The sequence below is a fragment of the Poecilia mexicana genome, unplaced genomic scaffold, assembly GCF_051168715.1.
Source record: "Poecilia mexicana isolate PSO_F unplaced genomic scaffold, ASM5116871v1 scaffold_2, whole genome shotgun sequence".
Taxonomy (NCBI): Eukaryota; Metazoa; Chordata; class Actinopteri; order Cyprinodontiformes; family Poeciliidae; genus Poecilia; species Poecilia mexicana.
Window position 1 is genome coordinate 7,455,240 of NW_028263371.1, and position 10,830 is coordinate 7,466,069.

At 40.5% G+C, this 10,830-nt stretch overlaps 1 protein-coding gene across 1 annotated transcript; it reads right to left on the reverse strand.

Moving 5' to 3' along the window:
• Positions 1–2,549: 2,549 nt before the first annotated feature.
• On the reverse strand, positions 2,550–5,269 carry adra2a (adrenoceptor alpha 2A). The gene is made up of 2 exons (XM_088009831.1): positions 4,528–5,269; positions 2,550–4,366 (listed from the first exon to the last, which is right to left on the reverse strand). The coding sequence occupies exon 2, from the start codon at positions 4,236–4,238 to the stop codon at positions 2,916–2,918; it is 1,323 nt and encodes a 440-aa protein (XP_087865957.1). The 5' UTR covers positions 4,239–4,366; positions 4,528–5,269; the 3' UTR covers positions 2,550–2,915.
• Positions 5,270–10,830: the final 5,561 nt, after the last annotated feature.

Genomic DNA, 10,830 nt, shown 5'->3' on the forward strand with positions numbered 1-10,830 from the left:
ACATCCTAAAGTCTCCCTGCAAAATTCCCACATCCATCAAACCGACCTTTCACTATGAGCACGACTGCAAACGTGTCCGCGCAGAGGGAGCTCAGCCCCTCTGTTTACATGTGCAGTGAGTACTCTTGCACGTTCTCACACACCAACCCTCACACACACCCCCGCCCTGTGCTTTCTCATTACACAAACGTGCAGGGAAACACTGAGTGCGTTTCAATTTCAGTGTGCATCAGGTTCGTCAGAACGAGGCGCCGGTAATCTCTCAGTGGGACCGTCTAGTTTCGTGAGGTTTTCTCGCTCGACCGTCGAAAAGGACTCCATTTGCATATGACTCCTCTGCAGGGGAGATGCAATGTCTGTTCTTTGAATTAAATAAATAGTGAGTGGTTGTTGGACTTTTTGACAGAAGAAGGGGCTGGAGATCGCCCAGTTGAGCAGGTTTGCGTTTGACTGGGTCATGATGAAGAACACAAAGTGGCAAATGAACCGCAACTTCTTTGAGTTGCACCACTAAACTCCTTAAAATGCCATCTCTCTAACTATAAAAGAATTTTTTAAAAAGTTGTGTATTTCTGAGAAGTCTGAGATAAGAGACCTTCATCTAGTCATAAACAGGATTAATCCGGAAAGCATAGCAACATTTGCACACGTTCTTTTAAGACTCATTAAGTGCCGATCGCCTTCTTAGACTATCAAAAAGGTCAGATTAAACAGACCGGCAAGTCTGCAGTTCTCCTTTTGAACAGCAGCTCCCTGCAGGACAGTGAAGAATACATCAGGGTTTATCAGCTCCTACCAGGAGTGTGGCAGAAAAACGCAGCTCAAGTCAGCATTAAAGAATAAATTAATAAAATAAGGGGTAAATCTCTAAACCTATTGTGTTTCCAGTGTTTACATGCACCGACTCTAAGATTTATTTAAATGTATTCTTCCAAAAATAATGCCAGGAAACCCTTTTTTTTTAGCCAAAATGGAAAGAATGAATTAAAACAGCTTTGTTTTGTGCGTGATGCCTTGTTCCAGATCACAGTCTGTACATTTTCAGCAGGGTAGACGTCTGGGCTGGTGCAGAAACCGGATGTTAGTCTGGTTTTTACATTCCAATATCAGTTTTAATTTGTGTTTAGGATCGCTTTGTTGTTGGAAAACCCATTATTGTCCAAGTTTCATCCATGTAAATGTTGATTTGAGGTCTAGTTGAAGAAAGGCATAATTTTATTTTTTACTACCAAAACCTCTGCCAGTGTTACAGCCCCACAGCATGATCCTTCCACCACCATGTTTGGCAGCAGGTGCAGTCCCTGCTGAACTTTTATTGTTGCTAGATAATGAACATAAAACTTTCCTCAAAACTGTATTTGAGGGGACAAATAGACCCCCCATCCAATTGATATAAAGATTGCTCAAAAGCAAGAAACACACACCAGGATGTGTTCTGGCGTTGTCTGCCTCAGCATTTCATCCTCATTTTAGTAGAATTGATAGAGTTCATGTAAACTGGTTGGGTTTCTGAAACGAACCCATTTTCTAAAGAACAGTCCATGCATTTTCACCTGGGTTATGGTTGGGGCATTTTCAGAAACTGTATGTTAGTTTCGCTGATGGATTGTTTTATATTTAGATGAGCCAAAGGTTGATATAGTTGACTTTGACAACATGAAGTATGTTCGGACCAAAGTGAGGGCTCCAGGCCTAACAACACTGCGCCAACTGCTAAGCACGGTGGTGGCTGCATCAGTGGCATAAGGAATAATGAGGACCGGCTTCAAGTTTTCTGAATTGTAACTTAGGCATAGTTGCATTATCCAACAAAACACTGAGCCCAAGTTCACATCATATCCTGTTCTACAATAGATATGACTAAAATGCGGCTTCTGGAAATTACCACAACCTCTTTGCTTGTAGACTAAGTTTAAAAACAAGGGAGGAAACTGACCAGTTTAAATGAGCTCTAACATTTCTGTCTAAAGAGGCAGTGAGATAAATGCCGCCAGAATCCCGTCAGAAGAAACATAAGGCTGGTGAATGAGAAACAATTAATCAAACATCAATGGTGTAGACAAAACCTAGAACCTTGTGCAAAACCTTGTGCAGTCAGCTGAAATCACTGCAGTTTTTTGTTGTATAATCAGTCTAAGCTGGGGAAAAAAATCTGTTGAAATAAATCATTGAAAGCTCAAAATAATATGAAATTTATTCTAAGTGTATGTAACCCTTGTTGTTTGCAAACAACAAGGGTTGTTTCATAAACCAAATTCTAGCTTTTCATTTTCTGTACTCTGTCCTTTTTCTCCTTCCCCATAATCTCCAGAGTTTTTTTTCAATTGTTTGAACGTACACTGATAAGATCCAAAATGATACGAAATCATCACTCCAATCTTTCCACTAGGTTTTTTTTTTAAACCATCTCTGACAAAATGGGCTTTATTTATTCTTTAGAAGCTGCACTTTAGCACAAGTTCACCAGCATCATTTTTGTTGCAATCAATATCACCATATCATACAAAATAGTACAATACTGTTTCCATGAAAACAAATATAGACAAATACTCAGACAAATCATTTAGTTATGACATACAAATCCAACACATATCAATAACTTCACTATGTTTGCCTCTTTAAAAAAAAAGTAGATACAATAAAAATATGATCTTACTGTGGTTTTCTCTGTGATCTCCATCGTCGTGTTAAAGCTGTGACAGGTGGATGCATTCAAAGGGAAGGAAGAGTCTGCAGATAAACACCTTCCTGAGCGATCACAAATTGCAGGTTCATGCACAATGGGCATACTGTTTTACAATGGATGCACAATATATATATATATATGCTAATATATATATATATATATATATATATATATATATATATATATATATATATATATATATAAAATATACAAGGATGCAAAGCTGGAGTCATACGTATCTCCTGGTGTCCCTCTTGCACAGTATCTTTTTGAACGACCTCCTGAAGTCGTTGTTGAAAACAGTATATATCAAAGGGTTCAGGGCACTGTTGCAATAGCCGAACCAGAAGAAGAACTTGAACAAGGTTGTAGGCACGTTGCAGGATATGCACAGAGTTTTCAGCATGTAAGTAAAGAAAAAAGGAAACCAACAAATGACAAAGACACCAATGACCACTGCCAAGACGAAGGTAAAACGTTTCTCGCGATTTTGACGACCTTTCCAGCGGCTGCCTTTGGTGTTCGACTCTTGCTTTTGGACGTTGGAATCCCCTGGTTTGATTTGACTTAGTCTGGGTTTCCCCTTGTTTGTTTTCTTTCTAATGGAGCATGGATTGTTCACTTTGTGGTCAGAGGATGATGAGTCCTCGAGGTCCACTCCGTTGATCTCACCTTTTGCCTCCTCTGCCTTCCTATGTCCTCCAACTCCCTGGAGCTCTATGGCCTGTTCACCGTTCAGTTTCTCGTGACAGAGGCGGTCCTTGTCGTCGCCTGCACCATTCTCCTTCCCATTCGCAGCAGGAGTATTGGGTGACTTCAAAATGGCATTTGGCTTCCGGTCTCCGGGTGGCGCCCGTGTCCTTTTTTTGGCGATTTGGTAGATCCGTACATAGACCAGTACCATGATGACGCATGGTAGGAAGAAGGATCCGATGCAGGAGGAGATGACGTACCATTTTTGGTCATTGATCTTGCACTCAGGGTGTGTCCTCTCGCCGTTGTTGTCGTTGTCGTTTTTTGCCATTGTGATAAGGGGCGGGAATGAGATAACTGCAGCAATAACCCAAACAATAAAGATAATGCACTTGATGCGGCGAGGCGTCCTCTTTAGGTTGTACTCGATGGCCTGTGTGATGGACCAGTAGCGGTCTAAGCTGATTGCACACAGATGGGTGATGGACGCGGTGCAGAAAAGAACATCGAGCGCAAGGTAAATCTCGCACCATACATCGCCAAAGTACCAATATCCCATGAGTTCGTTGGCCAGGGAGAAAGGCATCACGAGGGTGGCCACCAGAATGTCCGCCGAGGCCAGGGAAACCAGGAACAGGTTCTGCGGGGCTCGCAAGGCCCGGCTTGTAAACACAGCAATGACCACCAGGACGTTACCGAACACTATGAGCAGGATCATGAAGCCCACGAGCAGTGGCAGGGCTATCCGTAGGCTGTAAGGGGCCAAGCTAGGTAAGATCTGGGTGGTGTTATTGATGTCTGCCATGGTAGCAGATTGGCCCACTTTCTTTAAGAGTTCACCTGAGGTTACAAATATCATCCGCCAGGAAGGACAGAACTAGTGGTTCCTAGGAGAGCTGAGAGGAGAAGAGACTGAATCACTCCTCTGAGATTTTCCCGGATTTTTCCTCCTCATTGTGAGGGATACTTTAAAAGATGACACTTTATCTGAAAATAAAACAAGAAGGGAAAAAAATGTGTATCATTTATCATATTTTTAGAATTGTGTCATCTCTTCATCAGTGCTTCTAACACAATTAACTCAGATTTATAGCCTGGCACCACTGTGTGGATAAAATCGAGGTACATATAATGATAAATAGTCCTACCTAAAACAAGGAGCGATGACAGCGGCTCTCCATTGCCAGGGCACTAAAATAGTGCGACCGGGGAACTTCTTCAGGCAAATCAAGATGAGGCAAAGAAGATCCATGTGCCGGATGAAGCGTTTCCCCTGCGCCTCCTGTCTCTCCACTCGCTCTGGTCTCTGCGCTGCATCTAGTTGCGCTCGGCAGCGGACTTAATAGAGCGCTAATCACGTTATCCCGGGCGCTGCCGTGTTACTGTCTGCGTGTGGAGTTTCTCTCCTCACTGTCCTCCAGAGCGCCACTCCCTCTCCTTATAGCCCGCACGCTGCAAAAAGTGTCCCGCTCGCCGGGTCACTCACCGCGCGTGCGTCCGTAGGAGTGTCAATACTGGCACGCTGCCCCGCCGTGTTTGTCTGACAATAGCAGCATCAGCTGGAGAGACGTTTTAACAGACAGGAGAGCTGGGGGGCGTGGGGAGGACGAGGAACACATTTCCTCGAGTTAGTGTTAAATGAAGAAAAAAAAAACACATTTAAATATATGACATGTGGAGACTGACTGGAGACCAAAAGGCAGAAGGAAACAAATTACCTGGTTCACATGCGCGTGACGCTCAGAAAAGAAATAAATAAAAATGTGAAAATGAATCTTTTGGGGAAAATATTAGCTTTATTTATCAAGTTTTCTTGAATGAATAAATTGAATATAAGAAGCTTTTTTTTTATTAAGAACAAAAAACATCTTTAAGCAAGTTTATATCCTGGATCTACGCCTCAAAAAGACAACCTACAAAAGAACTAAACCAATACATAATAAAAATCAGGGAGCAATTTACAAGGATGTGGACCTCTGGGCTGGAGCCAGTTTTGGTGCCTTAGCCACAATAGAATGTTTATATATATATATATATATATATATATATATATATATATATATATATATATATATATATGTCTATTTTATAATGTCCATATCTAAACTATGTCTATTGGGTCAGTAGGTATGAATTGATGTGTGGCAGATTTTAATACAATAGCTAGCTGATAGCTCCAGGTTGTTCCCAAAGAAATCTACCACACCTCCATAATTCTCAAATACTTGAATATTGTTTATATAAAAAAAATGACAAAATATTAATACCACTCACCTGATATTGAGGTGAGTTGTATTAACTCACCTCAATAAATAAGTACATTTATGCACCTGTACCATGCATTGGTAAAAAAAAAAAAAAAAAAAAGAAAGAAGTGAAAAATAAATAAAAAATCCATGGGACCCCCCAAAAATTGGGGCACTGGGCTACCACCCCTGTTAGTACTTTCTAAAGTTTGTGCCAGATAAAAATGTATGGCAATTATCATGTCGACCTGAGTATATATACATGACCAATAACGATTTCAGCAAGAACGTAGGATCCATTGGCCAAGAAGCTCAGGAATAGTCTACAATAGAACGGTAGCAACAATGGAATTAAAAGTAATAAAACAAAATAAATCATCTGGACATATCAGCATAGTGAAATTCACCAGTAAGGGACTGAGACCTGTTATTTAAAGCAGGCATTTTTTGTAGCGCAGCTGCAACTACACTCTGTTACTAAGCAGCAGCCAGATCCACACCACATGAACATCGACACAAGCCTTTTATATATTAGCCCAAAACTTCAGCCATCAATTCTGACCTTCAACAACAACAACAACAACCTATGAAGGTCCCTGAGAGACCTCGGACTGATTTGGGGAGTCTGGAAGACATTTATTGTGTTCAAGGTCTGCTGTTGTGTTTGGAATGTTATAAAGCAAGAACAGAAAGACTTTATTGTTGTTATGCATAGCTCCTGTTAAGAAACAGTCATCCAACACGTCACAAAAAAGCACAATATAAACTTGATGAGACTGCTCTCCAGACCTGGGGTTGATGTGTACATACCACCACGTGCCACAGGAAAAAAAAAAAAGCCACAGGTCACGTTTCTACAAGGACATGATATTCTCAATGTTTGAAGTAATTAAAAACACTATTGTGTAGATTCCATGAACTCTGGGAAACCCGATGTTTGAAGTCAAATATTTGTTTTCTGAGACAGCTGTCTTAATCTGCTCTTTGCTGTCCAACAAGATCATATGTACCTGAAAAACAAATTCGCCAGTGTTTGCTTTGTGTACAGAATGAACATGTAACAAGTGATGGAGTCACAGCTGTCATATAATCGGAGTATAAATTCGGTTCACGCATGATGATTACCACCCAGTGTCTCTTATGGACCATCGTGTTTTCTAATAAATCCCCCAGGGGTAAAGACGAGCTGATCTACTTCTGCTTGCCGTTTCATGTCAGGGCGTCCTCAAAACTGGAAGCCATCCTTAGCAGGAAAGTTTTACCGTGTTCCATTTCTCCTCCAGAGAAGAAATAACCCCTGGTGGGAGGACATGGCGAAGAATATGTGTGAGGACAAGGTGTAAGCACTGCATGTGTCAGCCAGATGTGTTGTGTGGAAATGCTCCCAGCCTCTCAAAATGTTTGCAAATATGGTGAGGGGAGGGGGGCACAAAGGTCTTCACAGTGTTTTATATGTAAAATATGTAATCAAATTACCCCCCCAAAAATCAGAAAAACTGTCATCAAATTACAAAGCAAAATGTTCCAGTGTGAGGTCTATTTTTGAAGGCTTTAGAGTTTTTTCTGTTTGGGTTTTATCATGTGTGTGTGCTTTATTGTTTTGTTTTATTGTATTTTTTTTTAACCGAAGCTATTAAATGCAATCTATTCTAGAGTGGACTGTGGAGAGCCTCACTTAAACACTTTATGCACCAGATACCAACGATAAACTCAGAATCAGCTCCATTTGTCCGTCCACATAAACAAGGAATTTTGCTTTGGCTCGCTTTGCTCTTTACAAAGACATTTAAAATATAAATATAGAAAAAAAAAAGAAAAGGCTTTTTCTCTCTTGAAAATATGTATTTATGCTGTGGTTTTACAAAAGAGGAAGACAACGTTGAATTAATGTAAATACGAATGTATTGGTCTGGGCATTGATTGTTAAGTGTTAAAAACAGAAAAACATGAGGCCATCAATTCTACCCTTAAAAAACAACAACAACAAAAAAACTATAAAGGTCCCTGAGAGACCTCAGACTGATTTGGGGAGTCTGGAAGACATTTATTGTGTTCAAGGTCTGCTGTTGTGTTTGGAATGTTATAAAGCAAGAACAGAAAGACTTTATTGTTGTTATGGATAGCCCCTGTTAAGAAGCAGTCATCCAACACATCACAAAAAGCACAATGTTAAGTTGATAAGACTGCTCTCCAGATCTGGTGTTGTGTACATACCACCACGTGGTATGTACACAACACCAGACCAAGTGTTGGTTCTAGACCAACACTTACCAGGGAGGTCAGTGTTTCGGTTTTTTTTCTTTTTCAAAATGCCACATAACAAAAACAATAGGGCAAACTTTCATTGTTTAATACGTTAAGTGATCCACAGTGATGGTGAGAGAAGCAAGTATGTGGTTGCATGTGACCGTACAACCACATGGAGTGTCAAATACTCCATGTGCTTGTCCATGTATACTCCTTGGCTAGTCCACTGTCCGAGATCAGACCAATAACAGCGGTGTCATCTGCAAACTTCAGGAGCTGCACAGACGGGTCCGCTGAGGTGCAGTCATTTGTGTACAGAGAAAAAGGGAGTGAGGAGAGAACACACCCCTGGGGGACGCCAGTGCTGGTGGTTCAGAGAAGCTGCCAGTCAGTCAGGAACCTGGTGATCTAACGACAGGTGGAGGTCGGCACTGCGAACTGGGTGAGCTTCTAGAGAAGGATGTCTTGTTTAAAAGTGTTGAAGCTGAAGTTCACAAACAGGATCCTGACGTTTGTCTCAGGTGACAGCAAAAGGCCATTTTATTAACAAAACGCCAAAACGGCATTTTAATAGAATGCAGTTCTTGCCATCACTTGTGTTTTTTCTACTCATCAGCAGATATAGACCAAACATATTACCATTTTAATTATAGTAAGAGTTAAAGAGGTTGTTTATGCTAACAACATTTTTAGCTGACTGCTACCTCTGGCTGACCTTTTTTTTTTGTTTACTGTATATTTACTTTTTTTAGGTTGAAGGTTTCTGTTGTGTAAGTTTTTTATCTGTCAGCCATACTAAGGAAGCTGACCGAGGAACTATTGTTGTTTTGTACTTTTACAGAAACTAAAAAAATGGCAAAATATGAATTCGATAGAGTATCGGTGGAGGAAGGTAATAAAGAGGATTCAAAAACTTCCCTTTTATGAAACGTAAAAATATCAGTGGAAACATGCAAAAAAATCTTAAAAAAAAAAAAACTGGTTACCAATAGAAGGATGTAATTGCTGTGATGATAATAAAGAAATTCTGTTTGAATGTAGAAGTAATATTCAACATGTCATTTTTATTAAATTGTAAAAAAAATTGACACTTCTTTCATCATTGTTTTATTATAATTTGAGATGTGCTGATCTCATTTCAATTTAATTAAAAAAAACTTTGATTAAATAAAAAAAAAAATCATTGAAATCTGCAACATTGCTTACCAAAAGTAGTAGGCTGTAGTGAAGTCCAGTTTCTAAATCATCTAATATTTAATTTAGTCTCTAATAATTAGCATCTAACTCATGCTAAATGTAGTCAACATATATGAATTAATACTGTCATCTTCGGTCATAACTAACTGTTATTAAGATATCTGCTTCAAGTTTACGGTCACGGCAACTATTTTTTTTTGGGCGCGACGTGACGTCACACACACACACCTGTTCCCACGGAAACGGAGAGGTGTTACGCGCCGACCCCTGCTCACCCCGCTCAGTGCAAGCAGCGATAATTGACATGAAGGCGCTCCGGCTGAAAACACAGCTTTAATGGGGTTATTAGCAATTCAGCCGCCTCTCTGATGAACCGCTCCTGCTGCCATAAACCAGAAAGTATTTCACAAATGTGATAGGGAGGCTTTTAGCTGGAGCGCTGAACGCTCAGGTCGCCCACAACATTAAACACAGAGGCGAGAGAGAGATGAATTCAGGCTGATGTATCCCAGGATGTTTCTCAGTTCTCTGTGTTCAGAAGCCGCTGTGTGACGGGCTGTTTGTGGACAAACACTCGTGTGTCGAGGCGCTGGTTGATGCATGTGGGGACGCACACTAAAGCGCAAGGATACAGTGACACCTGTCGTCTCCAACCAGAGCCGCTGAAGTGCGGCAGCACGCTACCCAGCTCAGTTCCGGGGGAAATAAAGAAACGTTACATGAGAAGGAAGTGAAGGTCGAACAGTTTGGGGGGTTTTCCCCCATTTTTTTGATAAGAACAAGCGGCCCACAAATCAGAAGAAAATATTTAAATGATCTCTCTGTCTGGCAGCGCTTTCTTTTACGAGTTTCGAAAACGCTTCTTGGTGATTCAAATATCGAATGGAAAGGAAACGAGCTGCTATTTATGTCGGAAGAACTGCGCCCTGACAACTTTCAGAGAAATTTTAATTGGCCAGCAGGGGGCGGTGTTCACCTGGAATGTTTCTGATACTCGTCTCTGTCAGTGAACATGTTCTGTTTTTATCATTTCAATCTTCGCAAAGATTGAAATATTTCCAACATTTACTTATTGTAATTTTAATTATCATTACAAATAATGAAAAACTGAAATTTATAATCTCAGAACATTACAATATTAACAGATATTTTACATAGAAATGTCACGTCTTTGGATGTATTGCTGATTTCTTGGTATGCATCGTTGGGGCTCTTTTTGCATGAATCGCTGCATCACTACGGCACGGCATGGAAACCCAAACTGCTTTAGAGCTGTGTCCTCTTGACAACACTCCCTCCAGACTCTGGGACCTTGATTTCCAATAGAAACTCAAACTTTATTTCCATCAAAAAAAAAAAAGAGAAAATTTTGAATCATTGAGCAACAGTGCAGTTCTTTTTTGTTTTGTTTTCTTAGCTCAATGAATTCATTTGTAGTTCAAATGTCGGATTGTCAGTGCATGGTGGTTCTTGATGCGCTGACTCCAGACTCAGTGTAATCTCTTGGAGCTATTTGAATCGATTTTGCTTGACAATCGTCTCAGTGTTGTGGTTCTTCCTACTGCTGGTGTGCCTCTTCCTATCACGCTTTTCCCTTCGACTCAACTTTCTTCAAATATGTTTGGATACAGCACTTTTGAACAACCAGCTTCTTTTGCAAAGCCTTTTTGTGGATGTAAGTGACTGTTGTCTGGACATCTGTCCAATCTGCAGTCTGTTGTTTATTTTTTTTCCACTTTCTAAAATAACACTACATTCAGA